General features: G+C 37.9%; 1 protein-coding gene across 2 annotated transcripts; it reads left to right on the plus strand.

Annotated features, from left to right (window-relative positions):
• Positions 1 to 347: 347 nt before the first annotated feature.
• INTS13 (integrator complex subunit 13) lies at positions 348 to 23,655 on the plus strand. Of its 2 annotated transcripts, XM_052789388.1 has the most exons (18): positions 348 to 720; positions 2,110 to 2,341; positions 3,786 to 3,860; positions 4,640 to 4,842; positions 5,122 to 5,202; positions 6,995 to 7,085; positions 9,949 to 10,077; positions 10,218 to 10,241; positions 11,741 to 11,825; positions 14,504 to 14,593; positions 15,525 to 15,614; positions 17,101 to 17,279; positions 18,101 to 18,271; positions 18,660 to 18,814; positions 19,810 to 20,040; positions 21,157 to 21,296; positions 21,973 to 22,108; positions 22,944 to 23,655. In XM_052789388.1, exons 2-18 carry the CDS (start codon positions 2,117 to 2,119, stop codon positions 22,981 to 22,983), a joined length of 2,145 nt encoding a protein of 714 aa, XP_052645348.1. In that variant the 5' UTR covers positions 348 to 720; positions 2,110 to 2,116; the 3' UTR covers positions 22,984 to 23,655. The 2 variants fall into 2 exon arrangements, with proteins under 2 accessions (XP_052645348.1, XP_052645349.1); XM_052789389.1 differs by lacking the exon at positions 10,218 to 10,241 and having other exon boundaries at positions 349 to 720.
• The last annotated feature ends 227 nt before the right edge of the window (positions 23,656 to 23,882 follow it).

Below are 23,882 nucleotides of genomic sequence, written 5' to 3' on the forward strand. Positions count from 1 at the left end.
GCCTCCCTATTGGCTACCTCCGCTATAAGAGGCCGACCCCGCCGCCGCCCGCCACTCCGCGGGGGGGGGCGGGCTCCCTCCCTCCCGGACATCTCGCGAGATCGTCGGCCGCGGGCTCCTCCTCCTCCTCCTCCGCTGCCGCCGCGCCGTGTGGGAAGGGGCGTGCGCGCGCGCGGCGTCTGGCGGCAGGGCGGGGCGACCCGCGCCCAGGCGGAGGGGCGAGCGGCGGGGCCGGGGCGGGCATGGCGGGGGAGTGAGCCCGGCCGGCCGCCGGGGCCCGGGTGGCTGGCGCCGCCTCGGCCGTGGTGGTGGGGGGTCGGGGAGGGGAAGGTGTGTGTCTGTGAGGGGAGGAGGGAAGGAGGGGAGAGGCGCTCCCCCCGCCAGCGCTGGGGGAGCCGTTGTGCCAGCGGCGTAAGTGGCCGCGCGGGGGTCTCGCGGCCTCAGGGGTGGGCGGAGCGGGGGGGGCTTCGGCCGCTTCTCCCACCCCCGCGGGCGCCGGGCGCGGAGGCAGGAGCTGGGCCCCGCGCTCGCCGCGGAGCCGGCGGCGGAGGAAGCGGGCGGAGGGGCATGGAGGTCGCCGGGCCGGAGGCGCCCGCGCCCGGCCCCGTCTAGGGCGCCCCGCGGGCCTCACCCCTCCTCCGCGGAGCGAGCCCGCGGCCGGGCCCGGGCGCGGCGCGGAGCGGGCCCGGGACTTCTGCATCAGAGGAGGAGCCGGCCCCGGTAAGAAACGCTTCCCTTCGCCGGCCGGCCTGCGGGCGGGGACCGACCTCGCCGCCTCCCTCCGGGCGCCGCTGGTCCTCTGCGGCCGGGCGTCCCTCCGGGAGCCGGCGCGGCTTCCCCGGCCCCTCAGGCTCTCTGCCAGGCTCAAGACAGGGTGCAGGCTCTTCCCCGGCGCTGGGCCGGCCTTGGCTTCTGCCGGCCGGGGGGGCTGTGGCGTGCCCCGGCAGCTGCGGGGGTTGCTGAGGACGGGTGCGAAACCCGCGCCCACCCCCGCCGCCCCGGAGCGGGATGCTGCCCGCAGGCTGACTTGCGTAAATCCTCATTATCTCAATACTTTAGTTTTTTAAACGAGCTCGTATATATTTTTCGGCTTTGTGTGGTGTGTAATTCAGCAGCATTTGCGTGGACGAAATACATTTTTACACCAAAAAGTTATGGAAACACCTAGAAGTTGAATAAGTTTGAGGAGTGTTTAGTCTAAGGTTAGTGGTCTAAGGAGCACTAGTCTGAGATTAGTTTTCATATGTAGGTTGGGTCTCCAAGCTATGATGTCCACCCTAACACTAGGATTTGATGTTATAGTTGCTTCAAATGTATTTCTTTCAGTGATGCTATAGGAGAGGGAAAACCAGTCTATCGATGTGAAACAGGAAAATGCAACACACTTCACTGCCGAGTTCTCAGGCTTCGTAGTTGGGAAGAATACAAGGGGTGCTCCTATGAGTCTTGCTGGATAAGAAACATTTACACTATAATTTCAGACTTGCTATGTCTGTCAGTGAGAGATCAAAGTACAGATGCAAATATTCATTTGAAAAATAGAAAGATGTACCTAACAAAGTGAAGGCTGAAAATGCACTTAGGAGTCTGATATTTATGCTACTTCAAGGTCTGTATAGCCTAATCATAATTTTTTTTCCATGTTGCTTATTTTATGAAATGAGCTTTGAATAGGAAGCAGTTTCTGTACTTTTTTTCTTAAAAGTTTCTTTTAATTAGAAAAGTGGGAAGGGTAATACTGTGCATCTTTGTTGCCTTTTCAACAGTATACTTTCACATTGTCTATATTTTTTTCTCCTGAGAAAAAATGATTTCTTCTGGTTTTAAATCTAGTATACTAAATATATGGACTAGTAAGAGTTCTAGAGGATATTTCTTTCCATGTAAATAGATTATTAAAATGGGAATTTTTTGTAGTTTTTTTAAAAGCTTAACAGTTTTGTAGGACCCAATGTATACAAAATGTAATCTAAATACTGTAAGAGGTTATTTTAAAACTTGCATATTCTAGTAAGATAATTTTATACTATGTAAATTACACAGTAATTTTGTGATGCAATTTTTTGCCTTGTACAATTTCTTTCTGACTTTTATATCTGTTTCTTTCAGGAAGAAAATGAAAATCTTTTCTGAGTCTCATAAAACTGTTTTTGTTGTGGATCACTGCCCATATATGGCAGAATCCTGCAGACAACATGTTGAATTCGATATGTTAGTAAAGAATCGGACCCAAGGAATTATACCTCTAGCACCCATATCAAAATCGCTATGGACCTGTTCAGTGGAATCATCCATGGAGTACTGTAGAATAATGTATGATATTTTCCCTTTCAAGAAACTGGTAAGTTTTTAGCCATACTGCTTATGATACTTGATAGTATAAGGGATATTTTCCCATTTTAATTAAGTCCTTTGATATAATTGGCTGTTGGTTAGGTTAAAAGGTCAAATATAATTTATTATATAAAAATTTCTTTGTGCTGTTGATATACTTCATAGCTATTTAAATTGGTTTGAGTAGTATTTGAATCCCATTACATATTTATTTGGGGGATCTTTCATTGTCTTAATGTCACTTCCTAACTCTGTGCAAAACAGGAGAGGTGCTTTAAGGTAACTTACAGATTTATTATTGTGTTCTCCTGAGCTGTAAGTTTGCAAAAGCTTGAGTGAGGTATTGCTTCAAATTTAATTTTGTTTCTAAACGCACTTGGTAGCACTTCATAAGGTTCTTGATGTCAGCTTTGAAGGAATTCTGGGCTTTAGGAAGAGGTAGGATTGCCCTGAAGCTACCAGTTTGAAAAAGTGGGAGAACTTCCTGGCACACAGCTCCTTGTTTAGAAAAATAAATGCCTGGTGGGTTCTGTAACACTGTATCATATATTAAGGTAACTAATGCCTGTTTTTTAAGATCTTTTCTGGTTATTGAGGAAACCATTGTGCAATGTTCTAAAGGTTAGTTACCCTTTAAAAAAAAAAAAAAGGAAGTTAAACAATGTTGTGACAGTGATATTGGTACAAAGTAGTGATGGTGGAATACTGGCTGTGTCAGAGAGCAGCTGAGGCAGAGGCCGGGCACTAACAAATACCTCTGGTAGTTCAGTGATTTGATGCATGTCAGCTGCACTACTGTGGTGGGTTGCATGTCCTGGTTCTCAGACAATGAATGTTTAAACTCTGGAGCATCTAATATACAGTCAAGTCCCATCATGGGATTATATCAAGTGTATGCTTAATGGATTTGAATCAGATGGCTGAACTGGAGTTGTGTAGTATGAGAAACTGAAATTGAGATGGAAGGTGTGCTTCCTCTTGACATTTTTGTCATCTTTAGAGCATATTTTGCTATGTGATGTGTATTAAATCTTGCTAGATATTTATCCCTGTGACCTACTCTGACAGTCTTGGGAGAATGATTTGCAATATTGCAGTATTAGAATTTATTTTGTAGCTATTCTACTGAAAATATTACTTGATAATTAAAATACTTCATAATATCCTGCAGTGCTAATTTGGTGTAGATTGATGTAGTAGCTTAAAAATATAAATAGAGTAAGAAGTTGTTAATCATAATGTTACTAAAGGGGTAACTGAATACAGCAGGAGTGGATGCTTTTTGTGGTTTTTTTGTCTTATTTTTAGTTTGGCTTGTCATTGCACATATCTCCAGAGTATCAGAAGAACAAGGTGTAATTCATGTTTGTTTGGATTTGGGCAGGTAGCCGTAATGGCTGTTATCTGTATGATTGGCTGTTATCTTACATGTGCTTTTTTGATACTTTTAGGTGAATTTCATTGTGAGTGATTCTGGGGCTCATGTCTTGAATTCTTGGACTCAGGAAGATCAGAACTTGCAGGAGGTATGCTTTGTAACTGTTCTTTTGTAAGTCTAGTTTAATTGTGGAATAAATAGCAGCTTCTGGCTAAGTTCAATATGAAATAACTTCACTTAATGAAAATGTTGGTGGATCTGGTCTGGAATTATTGCCTAACAGAATTTTAAGAAGTAGCCAGTGAAGCTGGACTATTCTATAGGCAGCTTTAGATAATTTGAAAAGAATCTAGTAGCTTTGAGTATAGAGTTATATATTAAAATAAATGTTATGAAGAAATTATCTATGTATGTTTTCTGCAACTTGGTGATACTTCTTGAATTTTAAATTTGGATTTTTTTTTTTTACATTTGTATGAAAGGCAAATAAACTGTGTTTAAAAAGAAAAAGTAAATCTTCTCTTTGCTCTTGTTCTGTTTCCTCTGAAAAATTTACTTTGGGGAAGAACTGAATTTCCAAATTCTCAGAAAATAAAAGCAGATGACAACTGGTAATGTTAGGATTTCTTTCAGGTATTGGATATAATTTGTTATTATAGCCAGGTATTTTTCTGTAATAAATGAGAATATTATATTCTCAAGGCTTAGTAACAATTAATAAATGAATTGCAAAGGATAATTTAGGGCCAAATGTTTTCCAGAAGCCTGGCAACATATAATGGTCTTTAATTGGTTTGTTTGACTTTTCTCCTAACAATATTAATTTGCATGTAAAATAAGTTACAGAGATGACTTTTCTCTTAACTGATCATTTTAACAAATGGCTGGAAAGTAACTTTCAATAATAATTTCTTTCTTTCTAACTAGTTGATGGCAGCATTAGCAGCTGTTGGGCCACCTAATCCTCGGGCAGATCCAGAGTGTTGCAGCATACTTCATGGTCTGGTTGCAGCAGTTGAAGCACTCTGCAAAATAACAGAATACCAGCATGAGGCTCGAACCATGCTCATGGAGAATGCAGAACGAGTTGGAAACAGAGGGAGAATAATCTGTATTACTAATGCAAAAAGGCAAGTATGATAATGTGCTTCTACCACTTAAAAAAAAGTTATTTTATACATATTTAGAAGTCTTTCATTGATTGTCAGTAATTAGTGCCCTAAGTACCTAGCTTTTTTGTGGTTTTTGTTAGACCATTTCTTGCCTTGATAAAGGTTTCATTTATGGAGGCCTGTTACAGTTAAAACCCAAAAGTTTCCCGCTTGAAATAGGAGAGCATTTAGTGGCATGTTGCTTTGAATGGGAGGATTGAATATCCTGCATAAAAAAAATACAAAATTTCTTTCTAGTGACAGTCATGTTCGGATGCTTGAGGACTGTGTTCAGGAAACCATTCATGAGCATAACAAGCTTGCAGCTAATTCAGATCAGTGAGTATACCTTTTACAAATGTAGTTACTCTGTGTGTGCCTGTTATATTCTCTATGAAATATGGATGTATTTTTGTCACTTAAAACTTATTCTAATGAACTGTTAGAATGGGTGCCTGTGTGAAATAGAAGGTTGCTGTGGTTTAGCCCGACCCAGCAGCTAAGCACCACGCAGCTGCTCACTTGCTCCCTCCCACCATCCCCCCAGTGGGATGGGGGAGAGAATTGGGGAAAAAAAAGTAAAACTTGTGGGTTGAGATAAGAACAGCTTAATAGAACAGAAAAGAATCTAATAATGATAACACTAATAAAATGACAATAGTAATAATAAAAGGATTGGAATATACAAATGATGCACAATGCAGTTGCTCACCACCTGCTGACTGATGCCCACTTAGTCCCCGAGCAGTGATTCCCTCAGCCCTGCTCCCTCCAGTTCATATACCGGGCATGATGTCCCATGGTATGGAATACCCCTTTGGCCAGTTTGGGTCAGCTGCCCTGGCTGTGTCCCCTCCCAACTTCTTGTGCCCCTCCAGCCTTCTTGCTGGTTGGGCATGGGAAGCTGAAAAATCCTTGACTTTAGACTAAACATTACTTAGCAACAACTGAAAACATCACTGCGTTATCAACATTCTTCTCATACTGAACCCAAAACATAGCTCTGTACCAGCTACTAGGAAGATAATTAACTCTATCCCAGCTGAAACCAAGACAAAGGTGCTAAATCATGATATTGTTGACTTGGAGCTTGTGTATAATCATTAGCTTTTCAGTATCATCCTTTATCTTCATAGGACAGTGTTTCTTCAGGTTGGTACCTTCTGCATCTTGCTCCAAAATGAGACGTGTAATTGTGCCTTCTTATATACTGTATATTTGTAAGCAGTAATTCATCTGATACATTTTTCGTGATAATGCTGCATTAATTTTACATTCAGCTTTCTTTGACTAAAATAGCTAACTTCTTTGAAACTAGATTTAATTTCTAAATTATTGTGTTGCCTGACACTTCCCTTGAGATAAAGGAATCTCTTGAAATAGAGGTTGCACCTCCTCTGAGAAGTCATCTTTTCACCATATGTTTTGTCTAATTAAACACTGAACTGTTTGGCCTGGGACTGTGTATTGCCTTGTAAAGCGTATAGTAGGTTGAGATCCTGTTCTTGGTTGCTCCTTAGGCACTTAAATAGCAGAAGAGGAGTCTCCTATATTTACCTGCTGCAATTGCAGTTTCATGTATATATACAGGATACTGCCCCAGGGAGTCAGGTTCTAAGTCCACTGTAAAGACAGAAAAGTAGTCTCATTCCTGTAGGTAGACATGTGGAACAATGTCTTGATCTCTCTGAATTTCCAGCCACATTAGGAGATAAGCATGCTATTTGGGTAGTTGTTTTCATGTTCACTGGAATCCCCTTATTAATACCTGCACACATGCTTGGAGACACAAATCGTCTGTAGTGTCAATTTTCAGTTGAATGAAACTGAACAGGTTACACCAGTTAAGGATCTATTCCATTGATATGTCCAAAATGAAATGCAGTGCTATAGCATCTGAAGAGCTAGAAATGTTATACTTTTTTTTATTCTGATACTTATTTTGAAGTATGTGCTTTTGAAAGTAATTGATGTAACCTAGTTTCTACAGAAAGCTTTCAGAAACAGTATGTTGTAATACATCTTTATGATTCTGTGTTCTGGAAATCAGGCGAATCTTGGGAGAACTGATCTAATTTCTAGGAGATAGTCTGCCACACTGTAGGCTAAATAGAATGTTTTTATTTTTAAGTCTAATGCAGATTCAGAAATGTGAATTGGTCTTAATCCACACTTACCCGGTTGGTGAAGACAGCCTTGTTTCAGATCGTCCTAAAAAAGAGGTAAGGAGCTTAAAATGAGAAAATTTATCTAAGGACTAGGAACCATGTCAGACTCAAAATAGGCAGTGCAAGTTAAATATTCGGCAATAATGTTTTGAGCCTCTGGTCTCTGGTAAGGTGTAGGAAAAAGTACAGGTGATAATTCTTTGAAAAGTTGACAGCCTGCATATTGCCGTCTAAAGCGTATGCTTTGTTTTATTGTTTTGTAGTCTTTGTGCATATATGGTATCCCCTTTTTTCATTTCCTTACTTATATTTCTTGCACTAATAATTCGTGATTCATTTTTTGTGAAGTAAGCCCGTTAATGCCATAGAATGATAGCCTTGGGTTTGATGGCTTTTTTGAGAAGGAAATGCACATTTAGGAACCTAGTGGAAAACCATCGACTGCTTGGTGTGTTGAATAGGTTAGTTGAGTAACTTTCCTGCTATTCAAGCATAAGCTGCTAGCTAGCACAAGCCCCGTTTTCCTTAATATCTGTTACTGAACAATGTGGATGTTGTTTAGCACCGTGTGTTCCATGTTACCCAGACTAACATGTTAGCATTTTTAGCCTTTTGGTTGAATGGTTTTCTCATGAAACCAAAATGAGCTTTTGTGTATAAATTCTGTTGTTCCAGTGTTAGCAAACAGAATGCCTTTTTAATGAAAAGCATTGGAAAGCATATCTGCTTCCAAGTAAAAGGATAACATATTGTGGGAATGTAGAATATGCTTGAAGTTCATCAAATAATTGAAGTGACCTACAGGTACTTTTAAAGATTATTTTACAAAAAGGTGAAAGGATGCATATTAGAAATTATTCTATATATTAATATCTCAGTTCAGTAACAAAAGCATGTGTGCTCTGTGGACTTGTATGCTTGGTGGTTGTTTGAAACCAAGTACATATGAAATATTTTGTAATATATTCTGCTCTTCATCAGTCTGCTCTGCTCAGTATTTTAATGTGCTGTCTGTAAGAGATAAGACACAAGAAAAAAAGTCTTACTTGTAACATGAAAGGCATCTAGTCCTGCACATTATTTCATAAATAAAAAGGACTATAACAGCTACCTTCCTGAGATTCTTTTCTACAAAACTCTTTTGTAGTTGTGGTAAAAAAATAAAATGTGAACAGAAGAGAATAAATTGACTACTGTGTTCCTCCGTAAGACAGTCATCTTTATCACTGGGGGTTTTTTTTGTTTTGTTTTTTTTTTTTCCTCCAAAAAGCCTAAAACCAATGTCCTTGTTGGCTAGGGAAAAATCAAATGCATCTTATGGCTTGTGTTTCTTTCCCTTGTGTGTATATGATGAACTTAGAGGTAGATATATAAAAATTACTTTGTTCCTGTTACTCAGCAGGTAAAAGAGTGAAAAACTAGGCCCGAAGCTGCTATTAAGAGGATTTCTTCCCCATGTTGTGGTACTAATTCTTCTTATTAACAATTAATGACTCAAGTTTTTCAGCATACTTGTAATTTTTTGACAATTTGTAGCAACTGCAACTATAACAACTGGTGTTACCTGACATCGTGGTTTAACCCCAGCCAGAAACTAAACACCATGCAGCTGCTCTATTACTCCCCCTCTTCACCTGGACAGGGGAGAGAAAAATATAACAAAAGGCTCATGGGTTGAGATAAGGACAGGGAGAGATCACTCAACCAATTACCGTCATGGGCAAAACAGACTTGACTTAGGGAAAATTAACTTAATTTATTGCCAGTCAACCAGAGTAGGATAATAAGAAATGAAACCAAATCTTAAAACACCTTCCCTCCACACCTACCTTCTTCCCGGGCTTAATTTCACTCCCGATTTTTCTCTACCTCCTCTTCCCACTGGTGCAGGGGGATGAGGAATGGGGGTTAGGGTCAATTCATCACACTGTCTCTGCTGCTCCTTCCTCCTCAGGGGCAGGGCTCCTCACACTCTTCCCCTGCTCCAGCATGGGGTCCCTCCCACAGGAGGCTGTCCTCCATGAGCTTCTCCAATGTGAGTCCTTCCCACGGGCTGCAGTTTTTCATGAACTGCTCCAGCATGGGTCCCTTCCATGGGCTGCAGTCCTTCAGGCACAGACTGCTCCAGCGTGGGTCCCCAGTGGGGTCACAAGTCCTGCCAGCAAATCTGCTCCAGCGTGGGCTCCTCTCTCTATGGGTCTGCAGGTCCTGCCAGGAGCCTGCTCCAGCATGGGCTTCCCACAGGGTCACAGCCTCCTTCGGGCACCCACCAGCTCTGGCGTGGGGTCCTCCACGGGCTGCAGGTGGATATCTGCTCCATTGTGGACCTCCAGGGGGCCGCAGGGGGACAGCCTGCCTCACAACGTTCTTCCTGACGGGCTGCAGGGAAATCTCTGCTCCGGCACCTGGAGCATCTCCTCCCCCTTCTTCTGCACTGACCTTGGTGTCTGTAGGGTTGTTTCTCTCGCATATTCTCACTCCTCTCTCCGGCTGCCATTTCTGTGCCATAGCACCTTTTTTTTCGCTTCTTAAATCTATTATGCCAGAGGCACTACCACTGTTGCTGATGGGCACGGCCTTGGCCAGCAGTGGGTCCCTCTTGGAGCCGGCTGGCATTGGCTCTTTCGGACATAGGGGAAGATTCTAGCAGCTTCTCCCAGAAGCCACCCCTGTAGCCCCCCTGCTACCAAAACCTTGCCATGCAAACCCAATACACCTGAAAAATTCTGAATGAGAAATAATCTTTGCTTCTTCCTCCTTAGTTTCCCATGGTGTGGGTTTTTTGGGCGGCAGTTTTTCCCTCTAGTTGAATCTAACAGTATAAATGTATTTATTTTAGAATTTCAAATGAATAATACTGTTACATGATACTAGAGCCTAATCCATTGATACTATATACTCTGTCAATTTATTTTAGCTTTCACCAGTTTTAACCAGTGAAGTGCACAGTGTCCGTGCGGGACGGCATCTGGCTACAAAACTGAATGTTTTAGTACAACAGCACTTTGATCTGGCTTCAACCACAATAACTAACATTCCGATGAAGGTAAAATTGTGTCTATAGCTTTGTGTTAACTAGCTGCATCACTTCTAAATTTGTTTGAAAACTTTTAATGTTTATTTTAATTGAATTTTTACATTGTTTTTCTCTCCATATCATATTTTCTGTTTTGTTTTTTTTATTAGCCCACATTCAATGTCTGTGACCAGGTTAGTAAAATAAAGAAGGGGGAAAAAAAAAGTAAAGAAGGATCACAGAACAAAATGTTGTATTGCTGAATCTCAATTTTTGATGTAGCAATACAAGTGTTATTTCAGTTCTGTTTGCATTATTTTGTATAAATACAATCTTATTTACCTCAGATTACTTTGTCTGTGATTCTTTTGTCTTTTTCTAGTTGTGTTTAGATATTCTTGACCCTTGTGCATTATAGTGGCATAGTGAGTCTCTTTTTCCTCTGTTTCATTATCATGCCCACCCAACATAAAGGTGTTTGTAACTAATAGCTGATTTTTGACTAAAGATCTTCCAGTAGGTTTTCCAGTTCGAAGATCCATAAAAAAGAAACAGGGGGACAGGGGATATGTCTAGTTAAGAAAGATACTAAATTAAACATCTTCTGCTCAAAGTTGTTTGTCCCTATTTTTTTTTTTCATTGCTACTGGGAGGGAAATCAGTGCAACAAAGAATTTCAAGTATTAAGTTTACAACGATTTTTCTGATCAGGCAGCGAGACAATTGAAACAGAAGTGTCAGTATTCAAACAAACAAAAAGGGCAGGGACAGATAAACTTTCCTGATTTAAAAAATTCATCAAGTTCTAATACTGTCAATCATTACTTGCATCATTGAAAACTAACAGTATTGTATGGATTTTGTAAGTTAAAACATGAAATTAAAAATTATTTTCACAGCTTTAATGAAACTTTGACATGGGTCGTGGCATAAATGTGACTTAAGTTTGCAAATACCTTGTCTGTAACTTTCTGACCTGTGTGCTGCTGGTATGCCTCTCCCTTCTGCCTTTGTCCTTATAGTAATAGACTATGTTGGGTTCTCTGTGGTTTTTTCTTTTTTTTTTTTTTTTCTTAACTTGGAATAAATTACCAAGGTTACTGTTCTGTTTTTGCTAGTCCTCTGCAGCTGTTTAAAGATGCAGTGTTCTCTTTACAAACATCCATTTTTTAATTGTAAACTTGCAGCTGCAAGTTCACTTCTATATATATTAAGTGCCAGGAAATGATAATAAGTTCAAAGTGTGTTTTTTGGTTTGGATTCTTGAGGTTTTTAGTTGTGAAAAGTAATTGCCAATCTATTCTGCAGTGACCAGTTGTTGCTGCTCAGTAAGTTGTAACTGCTGGTGGTATTCGATATGTTGTAGCATTCCTTAACTTCACTAGCTTAAAAGTAGTTAAGCCTATTTTTTACCTATATTTTACACTATGTACCCTGTCATGATATTTGTATAAAGAGGAAACCATAGGGTTTCAAAAAAGGAAAGAAGAGGAAAAGCAGGTGGCTGCATCTTTAAACAGGTCAGAGAGCAAACAGTTTCCTCAACATTGCAATCCCATTGTTGTCTGATGCACTTTGGAGACTTTTTGTTTTCTTCTGGAGTGAAAGGTAAATGTAGAATCATTAATTTATGAAAACAGTGACCTCTAGCTAAAAGAATTATATTTATTCTTTCTACCTTTCTCTTTTAAAGGAAGAACAACATGCTAACACATCAGCCAACTATGATGTGGAGCTTCTTCATCACAAAGAGGCACACGTTGACTTTTTAAAGAGTGGTAAGTAGAAATAGTGGTCTAAAAGTGGCTTTTGATCAGCCTGCTAGAAGTATTCACAAAGAAAGATTGCAAGCTTCAAATTGATGTAAATTTCAGGCATGATTAGCATATTTTCAGTTATTCCTTACAACCTTAGAATTTGATTTGTAATGTTGGCATTGGAGTTTTACTCATTACTGGCATATTTTAATATAGTAATAAGGATATAACTATGAAAAAACAGGTCAAATTCAACAGACAAGATTTCACATATGTTCAGGATATTTGTGTGAGATTTGAGGGACATGTCAACTTCCTACTGAGATATAGAAAGTAGATGAGAGACCAGGTGTGCAGTGATTTTAAAAAAAGTGCCCCTTGTGGGTATTTGTGGAAAATTATTCCTTGCACAATTGAACTTTTAATCTGTCAAGTAATGATAGTTGACATCACTTACTTCCCATAGGCCTGTTTATAACAGTAACTGCTTTGGAAAAGACAATGGTTACTTGGCTTTTGAGCTTTCTTGTTGTATTTTAAATACCTAGTATCCCTTTTGTAAATTTGGAATTATTACCTAGTATTCCTCTGAGGTGAATTTTTAATAACTGAGGTTAGAAAAACACAACAGTAAGCCTTGTGCAAAACTGTTTTGTTCAGGAAACAGTACTTGATGTAAAATTTTGTTAATAAGTCAGGCTAAAAATTCTGTATTGGTAGAAGTAAAAGCAAAGCCAAGCAGTGGAAACACCTTCAGCCTGTGCCAGTGTGTTATGGAATACATAGACTGTATGCCTTTTCAGTGCTGAAGTCTCATCTGAAGCTTTTAAAGGCTTGTATATGCTTTGTTTCCTCTTACTGCATTGACTGTAATTTCTGTTATATGATTCAATACCATTAAAAGCTTAGTCTGATTTACTGTGTCTGTAGAATACATGTATGTAGATACAGGCTGTAGATACTTGTTTTACTATCCAAAACTATATTACATAGTTTTAAAGCATATTAGAAAGTTGATCATGGTTTGACTTCTAAGAAGTGAAGAATTTAACAAATGAGTTAGTTATGTCAGAGCTATTTAACAAAGAGTGGGTATTTCTTTTCTGAAGCTTGAAATTGTATGGTCTGTAAGGTAGCCATTTTAGGGAGTTTGTGCTTTTTTTTCTCTTAAGGGGGTTACCATTACTTTGAGGAAAGGGAGGTAACTTCTTGTTATCATCTACCAAGTCCTGTGCTGCATATTTTAGTGGAGTGTATGATTAAAGATTGTGGAAGAATAATAGGATGTTACAGTAATGAACTCTGACTCACCTGAACTTGTGTTACCATGTTGAAAGCATAACACTTTATTGTGAGGGCTCAGAAATAGTTTTGTAATACCTATTGGCTCAAGGAATAAGTCTGCTAGTAAAAGCTAAAAGCAAACTTGGACTGTAATTACTCTTCAAATTTTTTCCATCGGAACTTTGAGAGGAAAAAGTCTCTTCTTAGTTCCTGTAAATTTTGGTTTCTTTTATTTGTTTTTAAATAAATCTTTCAGCTGTAATGGCTCTGGTGCTAGGAAAGTAGGAATTCAGTTACATTGATCTTATTTCTGTGAAATGTTGCTAGAGGATTTTTATATTAAATAAGTTTTGCCTTTAGATATTCTGAAAGAGACTTTCCAAAATGATTCTAGTTATTTTAACTGAAAAAAAAAACCCCCAAAAACTTTTGTAAGTTGCCTGCATGATTAATAAGCAAATCAAACCTTTTGTGAGTAAATGTCTTTGTTATGAAATAAAAGAAAACTTGGTACATGAAAGATTAGACTAAACCCTAACATACTACATACAATGTTGCATGTTGATGTACGTGTCTCATTCCTCCCAATTATTGTGGGTTTGAGCATATTAAGTGACTACGCTACTGTAATTATGAAACTTCATGCAAAACTCAGTTAATTCTTTCCTGAGATAACGAGTCAAAGATCATGAAGAATCACAAAACTCACTAGTAGAAACATAGTTTAATGTATTAAGGAGTATTGATTATGTCTGCTTTAAGGCCTTCGGGTGGTTTTTGCCAGACCAGTTACCAGTGAGATGATTTACGAAAGTATTTTAATGATAAAACATCTACAGCCAGTAAAATGTGTTCAGAGATGTTCAGATTGAATCTGACATAGCAAAGACACTGGATGATGAGACCAAGTACCTCTTTCCCCAAAAAGTCCAAATTGTCAAATGTGCCTTTAGATCAGTTTCAGTTTTGACTTTAAGGTATAATATGTACAAGAAGTTATCAGCTCTAACATTTGTTAAGGGTTCCGATTTCTGTGTGGAAAACTAAAAAAGATAGTGCCTTAAAGTCCTAGGCATTTTAGAAGAAAAAATTTGCCTGCTATAGATAAAACATATATATAATTTTCTAAATCTTGAATCAAACCTATGGAACATACTCTGGAGCTGCAGTGTTTTGTTTGCTGAATTGGTTTTTAAAATATATGCAATGGCTGCTGATTTTAAAAGGTTATTTTTTTCAGCTGCCACTGCTAATAACTTTTTTTGGTTTAAGTTAAATACCTAACTTCTTAAAATTAGATTGCATTTTGTATATGCTCATGTTATAAATATTTTGTACCTTAAAAATTTAGAGTTTTTTTGCTGTAATAAAGAAAATATGGTTGATCACACACTTCTTCTGACTTTATATTGCAGGTGATAATCATATAGGTGGCAATAGCAGAGAAGGGACGTTTAAAGAAACTGTAACATTAAAATGGTGTACTCCTCGAACAAATAGTGTGGGTAGGTAACAAGGTATCTTACAAAACTGATATTCTGACTTGTGTTGAACACTGTTCTCTCTGTACACTGGTAAGAAAGTGAACAAGGAGGTAATTTGCTTCTTGTTAATGATGGTTTTACCTTTTGGTCTATAAACATTGCTGCTGACTGTACCGTGCTTTACTAATGGTCATACAATGCTCTCCTGATCTTGGCTAATGAGTGGTTTGCATAAGAGGTGAGAGGGGTAGTAATGCTTTTCTTAGTGGCTTTTTTCAATCTCCTCTACAGTGTTCAGTAATGATTTGCCCCTCCCACAGGGCCAAGTATACCTTGTCAGTTCCACAGCGGTGATTTTTTAACATAGCAGATTTGAGACATTGCATCTTTTTTTGCTTTAATTCTTGTTTTGGGGTGGGATCAAAGTACTACCTTTAGTGTAATCTTTAGAGTGCTAAGTAAAAGGCTTTGTAAGGAAATTTATGCAATGATACTATCAGTAGACTAAGTTCCTCTATATTAACCTTCAAATCTGAGTAGGGGAGAGAAAGATGGGGAAGAATTGGGGTTACACAGGAACCACCCAGCCATTCAGCTCATGCACCCTGTAGACTTATCAGCAAGATATGTTGACTCTCTGAGCCAGCAGGTCAAAAATATAGATAAGGGAAATAAGAGGATGCTGACTCTACAGTGAAGTAATTCAGGAGATAAAGAACTGGAGGTCCTGCTGGAAATAGGGCTTGGGAATGTATTAGGCTCTCGGAGTTGAGGGTACTGGAACGATTGCGAGGAGGTGGTGAAAGGAGCAGGCTTTTAGATCAGGAGACAGCTAGACTTTTTAGTTCTGTTGATTGTGGAATAGCCTCCTCCTCTTCCTTTCTTTTATTTTGTGGGATGTTTTTTCTGTATGTGGTAGTACACTCAACTTTTCTGCTCATTTATTTTTCAGAATTACACTACTGCACTGGAGCATACAGAATCTCACCAGTAGATGTAAATAGCAGACCTTCTTCATGCCTTACTAACTTTCTCCTTAATGGTAAATTTGTATCCTTGGCTAATTATTTAACATTTTAATTGTTAATATTGTGAATAGAGCACTTACCACATTTTGGCTTGTATAGTAATAAATGTTTATATACTGTAAAAATGTCAAGTTTATTTTAACATGTTGAATAAATAAAAGAAGAAAGTTGTTAAATATACTCAAAGGCAAATGGAATGTGTTTTGAAACTTGAAGATGGGAGGAAAGATGTAAAGAAGGAGCAAGTATTGAATTCTGGTAGTTCTTTTCTGAATCCAAACATAGAATACTTTTCACTTTACGCTATTTAGTAGGAAACACTGATTTCAGTAGGTGATAGTGCACTTGATCACAATGCTTACTCTGACTATTGCAAAATATTAGCAACTTTTGTCTATGCCTGATTTTTAGCAGATGCTGGGCAGCCTCAGAAAGCTCTTTTAACTGTTATGACCAACTAAGTATGTTGGTCAATTGAAGCAGAAATACCTATGTGTACTGGAATCAGTCAAAAAGTAGGTTATATTTAGTTATCTTTTGCTTATCTGTAAGATCTTGCCCATAGCTGTGAATAATCTTGCTGTAAGAGGTTGCCATTTAAATACATGTTAAAAAGGTAACCCAAAGCTGTTTCTTCCAAACAAGTAATATGTAGTCAATGTTAATTACATGTGGGGTTTTTTTTTTATAGTTTGCAAACAAAATTGCATTACAAACATCATTTTGATAGAGTTTTCTTCAGTCGAGTCAGTTCACTGTCTAAATAATGTGCAGCCATTTTATTAAACACTATATTTTTGTGTTTTTCTCTAAAGATTCTGTACTGGAAAAGTACTTTGATTAACAGAAATGGTTAGAACCAAAATTAATAGCATATTTCAGATAACCAGTCTCTTCTGATCTTCTATTTTTGTTTCCTCGTAACAAACAACTTATTTGGAGAATGCATCCTTTTATGCTTAGTGTATTTTACTGGAAATAAGACAAAGGCAGGTTTATTTTTCTGTCTGAAAACCGGTATCCATTTTAAGCATTAACAAATAACATCAATTCATACCTATATACTCCAGTATGTTATTTTGTTATTTTTTTAGAAGTTGCTTTTAATGAGAGAGTTTCTACAGTAGCGCCAAATAATTTTAGTATACAACATAATCTGTAATAATTAAAAACAGCAAGCTGCCCTTACACAATATACCATTTTACAAATATGTATTTTTCCTAAGAATAATGTCCTACAGAGAAAGTGGTTGGTTGGTCCAGGAGAGAGGCTTTTTGATCTTTCTGTGTAAAAGTCAAGAGCCTATGACACTGGTCTGTGTAAAGACACAGTGTAAATACTCAAAGGAGATAGCTGTTTCTTGTTCAGCTAGGTGAAAACACAATTTTAAGGGATTCAGAGTCTTACTGGCTAGGTATAAACCTGTGTTGTGTATGTGTAGTTTTTAATTTAAAATTGCAGGACACAGTAACTAATGAAACTGATCTCATTTCCAACAGGTCGTTCTGTTCTGTTGGAACAGCCACGCAAGTCTGGCTCTAAAGTAATTAGTCACATGCTCAGCAGCCATGGAGGAGAAATTTTTCTGCATGTATTAAGCAGCTCGCGATCAATTCTAGAAGATCCCCCATCAATTAGCGAAGGGTGTGGTGGAAGAGTCACTGACTACCGGATTACAGTAAGATGCTTTTTTTTTTCTTTTGGTTTTTTTTTTTAGCTTTTTTTCTTAAGTTGCTGCTTATCTCAGATGACCAGAGATGTAGTGCAATAGATGTCTAAAGGAAATGCTGGTACATTTTCTGGAGAGCTGGAGTGGATTGCATGGTCAAACTGTTTTTCTTTGTACTACTGATACATATTTAGTACAAAGTAGTACATCTGCTTATTGTTATGCCGGCTTCATAGAATCCTTTCTGTGGCAAGGAAGGACTTGCCTCCTTATGCACTATGAGTATTTAAAATTTGTTCTGATTCTAGAATAACATTTTTCTTGGCAAGTTTTTTCTGTGGGCTGGATACACATAGGACTATATCCTCCTTATAGTCAGAAGGATAGATTGCATGTGAATGGTTTGTACAATAAATAGAAAAGATGTCAGCTTTGAACCCTGTATATGGAGCAGACAATCAGCTGGTATTCATTTGGGGTTTTTTCCTTTTTTTTTTTTTTAACACATCCTTTGTATCTGTTGTAAACAAGCAGAAGTGGCTTCCGGAAAAACATAATAAAACTCTTACCATACGTGAAATACCTTGCAGATTTAGAAGGCCTTCTCATAAAAAAACCTTACATCAGTTTTTAAGCCATATTTTTATACAACTATTTTTGTGCTCACCCCAAATAATGTATATCTGAAAGCTAGAAACAGCGCTCTGGTTATTAGGGTCAAATTTAGCAGTGGGGATGATACACAGTGATAAGCAAGACTCTGCTGTTTTGCCCCTTCAGTGAAATTTGTTAGAGAAATGCCTAATTGTATCTTGTTTGGTTATCATTAGGATTTTGGTGAATTTATGAGGGAAAACCGATTAACTCCTTTTCTAGAGCCCAGATATAAGATTGATGGAAGTCTTGAAATTCCATTGGAACGTGCAAAAGATCAGTTAGAGAAACATACTCGTTACTGGCCTATGATTATTTCTCAGACTACCATCTTCAACATGCAAGCTGTAAGTAACCTGGGGTCTGTACCCTTCTGTTCTAGATGAAGTGTCACCTTGCCACTTGATGAAATATTAACTCTATAGTAAATCACTTGCCACAAAATCAGTTTATATTCAGCTTTATTTTCACTGAAGTACTCTGTATTTAATGTCAATAGATTATTGGAATGCCATCTAAATAGGGCAGAACATTTGAACCTGACAGCTACAGTGCTGCTGGGTAAAGAAAATGTGCATCTGCTTATACCTGCTCAGAGTTATTACAAAACTGAGAATAAGACGGGGTGTGTTTGTTGTGTGTCATTCCATGGTTCCATTGCCTTTTATTTCTTCTTCCTCTTTCTCTTCTGCAACATACACAGATTTTCTTGTTGACTTTTGTTTTGTCTTGCAGGTAGTGCCATTAGCCAGTGTGATTGTAAAAGAAGCAATGACTGATGAGGATGTTCTGAATTGTCAAAAAACAATATACAATTTGGTAGACATGGAGAGGAAAAATGATCCACTGCCAATTTCAACAGTTGGTACCAGAGGAAAGGGTCCTAAAAGGTTACATGCATATCTCTTTTTGTTGATGCTGGACTTTTCTCAGAAGTACTCTGTTTGCGTTGTTTTCATACCAAATTTTTAAAATTTGGCCAAAGGTAATACGTAGTAAACTCAATGCTGTATATATGCAAAACAAATGCTTTGCCTGCATCACTTGGGGGCTATCACAGTACTGATATTGCTGTATGTTAGGAAAAAAGATACATCATTTTATTACCCAAGAATTGTGAGTATCTTAAAAAAAAATGAAAGCAAAGATAGTTATCAAGAAAAGTAAGAGATTGATACAAGCTAGGGCAGGGAAGGTGGAATAATTTCAAATTAATATAAAGGAAAACTTAAGCATATTATAAATGAACAGTGCTTTAAAATTGGGTTATATTAGAATAGTCAAATCCTTTTGAAACAGTTGTTTAAAATACGGGCTAGTCCTTTAAAACAAGCATAGATTATCCTATTATCTCAGTCATTGTGATGTGTGCATTGTATTTCCAAGAATTGGCTGAAAAGAAATACAGCTATGGAAGATCTGCCCACATGACTGGAAGTTATTTACAGTAGCATGGTACAATTCTTTCTAATTTTTTTTATCCAAAGAATTAAATAGTAATTAATTTGCATGTTGGTACATGCGTGGCCCTCTGCATATCTTGACATTGCATAGTTAGCAAACACCTGAGAGGATTCAGAAGTGCCTTTTGGTAGTGAGATCTTGTGGAAGTTAAGAATTTTATTTCAGTGGACATAGTCTATTTCAGTTTAAACTTAACTCAGGATGTTAACTGGGAAATGTTACATGTAATGGGGTTTCAAGGATGGAGTGATGCCAGGTGGACAGACCTCCAGTACAAGAGGACAGAGAATCTGTTTTGGGTTAATTTTTGTTTTGGGGTTATTTTTGTTTCTTAAGGTCTGTTTTTTTAACCTTAATTTATTCAGTGGTTTAATCATCTAGGTAATCCTGTATGTAAAATCTTTTTTCTGGCCTTGCTTAGAGATGAACAGTACCGGATTATGTGGAATGAATTGGAGACCCTTGTACGAGCACACATAAACAACTCTGATAAACACCAGAGAGTTTTAGAATGTTTGATGGCTTGCAGAAGCAAACCCCCAGAAGAAGAGGAGCGCAAGAAACGAGGTAGAAAGAGAGAAGACAAAGAAGACAAGTCAGAGAAGTTGGGCAAAGACTATGAATCAGATAAGCCATGGCAAGAATCAGAAAGGTAAATTTTCTAAAGTGAGATAAAACTGTAGCATAATAATTTTTGTCCTGCCCTGCTTCAAAAGGGAGAGGAATTTTGGTGAAACAGTTGCAAGTTTCAATTTGATGTGTTCATGCTTGTAACCTTGGCTTACTACCAGTGAGTGTGGATGCCCAGGTTTTTTGGATCAGTCATCATTACCAAGCTTGGGAAATGGGCATCTTATTATGGTGCCAGCTTATTGGACTTCTCAAATTAACATATTTTACAAGCAGTGTGGTTCTTGGAGAAGTTGTTGACCACTTAGCAGGGCTTTGCAGCTTGAGGAGTTGCTGCTGTTGCATTTTATCGTAACCCCACCACCTACTAGACATTAAACTGCTTTACAGAAATAATAAAGCATGACTAAAAACTCAAGATAGGCAGTTATTTTCTCTTGAGCTGTAGATAGTTTAGTGTTCAGGTAGATAAACAATCCAGATCGGTTTGGCTCTTCCCTTTAGTCGAACGTCAGGATTGATTGTCTGTATACCTACTGTTTATAATTCATGTTGTTATTGTAACTTGTCTAAGTGGTAAGCATCTGTCAGTCTCTTCTGTTTTCAGTCTTTCAAACTATTCTAAAGAAATCAAAAACCCCACATGGTAGTAATCTTAATTTGCATGTGTTTTGTGCATGCTATGATCATTTAGGGTAGGAGGACCTTTTCACCTGTGTTATTGTCACCATGCTGATGGCCTTTCATGCCTTTCTATGTATGAACAAATCCATTCCTACAATTGCTTTTACTTTCACATGTGGAGTAAAAATGGGGACTGAGATAAAAGGGACTTGATATAGAATATGTCTGAATTCATGTAGAAAAGATAATAGGAAATCATGTCGTATTTTTGTATATTTATTGTTACTTAGTCTTTTATTCAAAATTCAGAATGATCAACTGTCTCAACAACAACCATATAAATACCGCTAACTAAAGTGAAATTATATTCCAAGATCCTTCCCTTTATTTAAGGCTTTATCCAGAGGATTATTTGGTTAGTGTTCCCTATTGTTTTTTCACATGAATGGTGTCAAGAATCATATGTGCTGCTCTAGCATATGTTGCTTCACTGTTTTCCTTCCCTCTCAAAAAGGTTAAAAGGTATTTTGGATCGTGAAAAAGAAGAACTAGCAGAAGCTGAAGTTATCAAAGATTCCCCTGATTCTCCTGAGCCACCCAACAAAAAGCCTCTTATTACAATGGATGAAATGCCCACGGTTGAAAAGGCAAAAGGTAAACCAGAATTGCAACAGATTATTTCTTTTAAAGATAGTTGTTGTATCAGTCTGTATTTTCTAAAGTAATGAGGTGAATCTTCTTGGAGTTAAAGCTAAGTCAGTGAGGATCATTTTTAATTAAACACTCAATGTTGAGAAATTCTTGATAAATAATGTTAACCTCAACAGGTCTATGTAAAAAGAGAGCTACCAGGATGCTGTGTGGGTCTACTGATAGGCATTTGTTGTGTTGACAGGGGCTTGGACAAATTTCTGCTGGTGCTCTTTGAGCTACTGTATGTCAGAAATGCTATTTAAGGACAGGTATCAGAAATCACTGTCTCCTGCTGACTAATAAATACAAACATGCCTGAGAAGTATAGTTGTCGGAATGGGCAGTTCTCAGTGACTTCTCTTCCTTGGTGTGAGCTATTACCAACTGTTGCAATGGCTGAGCTGATGTTCAGATTCTGCATTTGAAGCAAAGTCAATGTCATATGAAGCAACTACTCAGCTGTTATCACTCTGCATATTTTGTGTTTATTTAGCCTCTATTATAAGGATGTTTAATATTAGTGGTTTTAATATGTTCTACTACCATAGTCTGTAATTTCTTCTGAGCTTTTGTAATGATGTAATGTTTAAGAATTCAGAAATTAAATCACTTAGACTCTTTTTACTTGCAATTTTAGGGCCAATGTCCTTGCTGTCTTTATGGAGCAACAGGATTAATACTGCCAACTCTAGGAAACACCAAGAATTTATTGGTCGTTTGAACTCTGTCAACAATAAAGCTGAGCTATATCAACACCTGAAAGAAGAAAATGGGTTTGTATCAGTTAAATGCATCACTACAAATATCTTAGCAGTAGTCAATATGCAGTATGGAGGAATACTTCAGTTACAGCATTAAAAAGACAACTGACTTTTTTGAGGATTAAAATTTATAAATACATTCCTTTGTCTCAGTATTGATGGAGAACTACAGTAGTGTTTGCTTTTCAGTTGTTTGCATCTGTGCTGAGTAAGGCTGAATGCTGATAAATGGTCTTCCCTGTGCCTTAGTGATTGCCCTTGCAGCAAAACTCTTAAACTTCAGGGCGTTAAATGGTAGCTAAGTTGAGATTTCTTGTGCCAGTCTGTTGCTTGCTTTAGCTTCCACAGGAATGGGTAATATAAAAATATTGTCAATAATAGAGTGGTTGAATCTTACGCTGTGCTGTAATGAAGTTTGATAGTAGTCCATGTTCTACCAAAAAATACTGAAAAACCAAACCAACCTCCTCTTAAGTAAATAAGATGACGGTAGTCAATGATCAGTGTAAGAAGGGTGAAAATGAAGACCTTGAAACAAACTGCTAAAGCTCAAATTTTAGGAATAGGTACTCTGTAGTCACATGAATATGGGCTTTTGTCTTTTGGTGAGGTTGATAATGGATAGCTTTTTGCAGTTGTTGCTGGAAAGTTTCTTTGCAGAAACCTTTCCTTTATGTACTGATTGCTGCTTAAAGAAGTATTAAGAGGAGATAAGATTGTGTACGTTGGGGGCAGGAGAGATAGGATGGCTAGTGAAGTAAAAAATATTTATTAAAAATATTTGTCTGATTTGTTTTCTTAATCTGTTGATTGTATTTCCAATAACAATTGTTGTCTTGCATTTCAGAATGGAAACGACGGAAAATGGAAAAGCAGGCCGGCAGTGATGATTAATTCTGTTTCTTCAGACAAAACTTGGCCGAATTGCAAAAATATTTAATGCTGGAATAGATATTGGTACCATTTCAGTACAATTGTGTAGCTCTGTTTTGATTGGGTTTTACATTTTTCTATTCTTATTTTTGCTATGAAATATGAAATCCGCATATCACATTAAATGAATAGTGTGCAAATAGGAGCTGTTCTGAAGTATTTTAGTCATGTTTTTAGGATGAAGAAAACCTGTACTGCCATGGACTAAATCAAGTAATCAAATATGTTAGAGTTTTAAGTCCTTTCCCGTAACTATTGTTTAATATTTCAAAATCAGCAGTGACTGATTAAAAAAAAAAAAAATCAAGTAATTGATAACTAACTGATAATATTGTTAACTTTGGTTCATGAATACTTTTATTTATATGAAACTTCCTCAGGAGTCCAGAATTATGGAAAAGACCGCACACTGAGTACCTAGTCACTGAGCTGAGAAAATGCCAGTCTTGGTTTTCAACTAAGGGGTGGGAGAGTGAGTGCTTTTACAGATAAAAATTGTTGGTTTAAGGACTTTTAAAAATTGACTAGAAATTATCTTTAGAAAGCAAAGCTTTTCAGGTTGTTGTGCTGGAGTTAAGTCTTTGTTTTTAAGCAAAAGTAAAATAAAATTTTTGCTAATCATTAAATTATTTTTTTGATGAAATATGCCCTCTAAGATACCTGTGGTTTTAGGTCTGAGCTTTTTTAACGTCATGGGGAGACGTGTTCTCAATATTAATGGCTGTGAAATAACAAAGTGGATGATCTGTCTTCATTATCTTTAAGAGCCTTTTTTTCTCTTAATGGAGAGTAGAATTCTCAAACAGGAAAACTGTCACCCAATGTCTGTGATCTAATCCTTTGTAGGATTTTG

This window comes from Harpia harpyja, chromosome 6 (assembly GCF_026419915.1).
Source record: "Harpia harpyja isolate bHarHar1 chromosome 6, bHarHar1 primary haplotype, whole genome shotgun sequence".
Lineage (NCBI taxonomy): Eukaryota > Metazoa > Chordata > Aves > Accipitriformes > Accipitridae > Harpia > Harpia harpyja.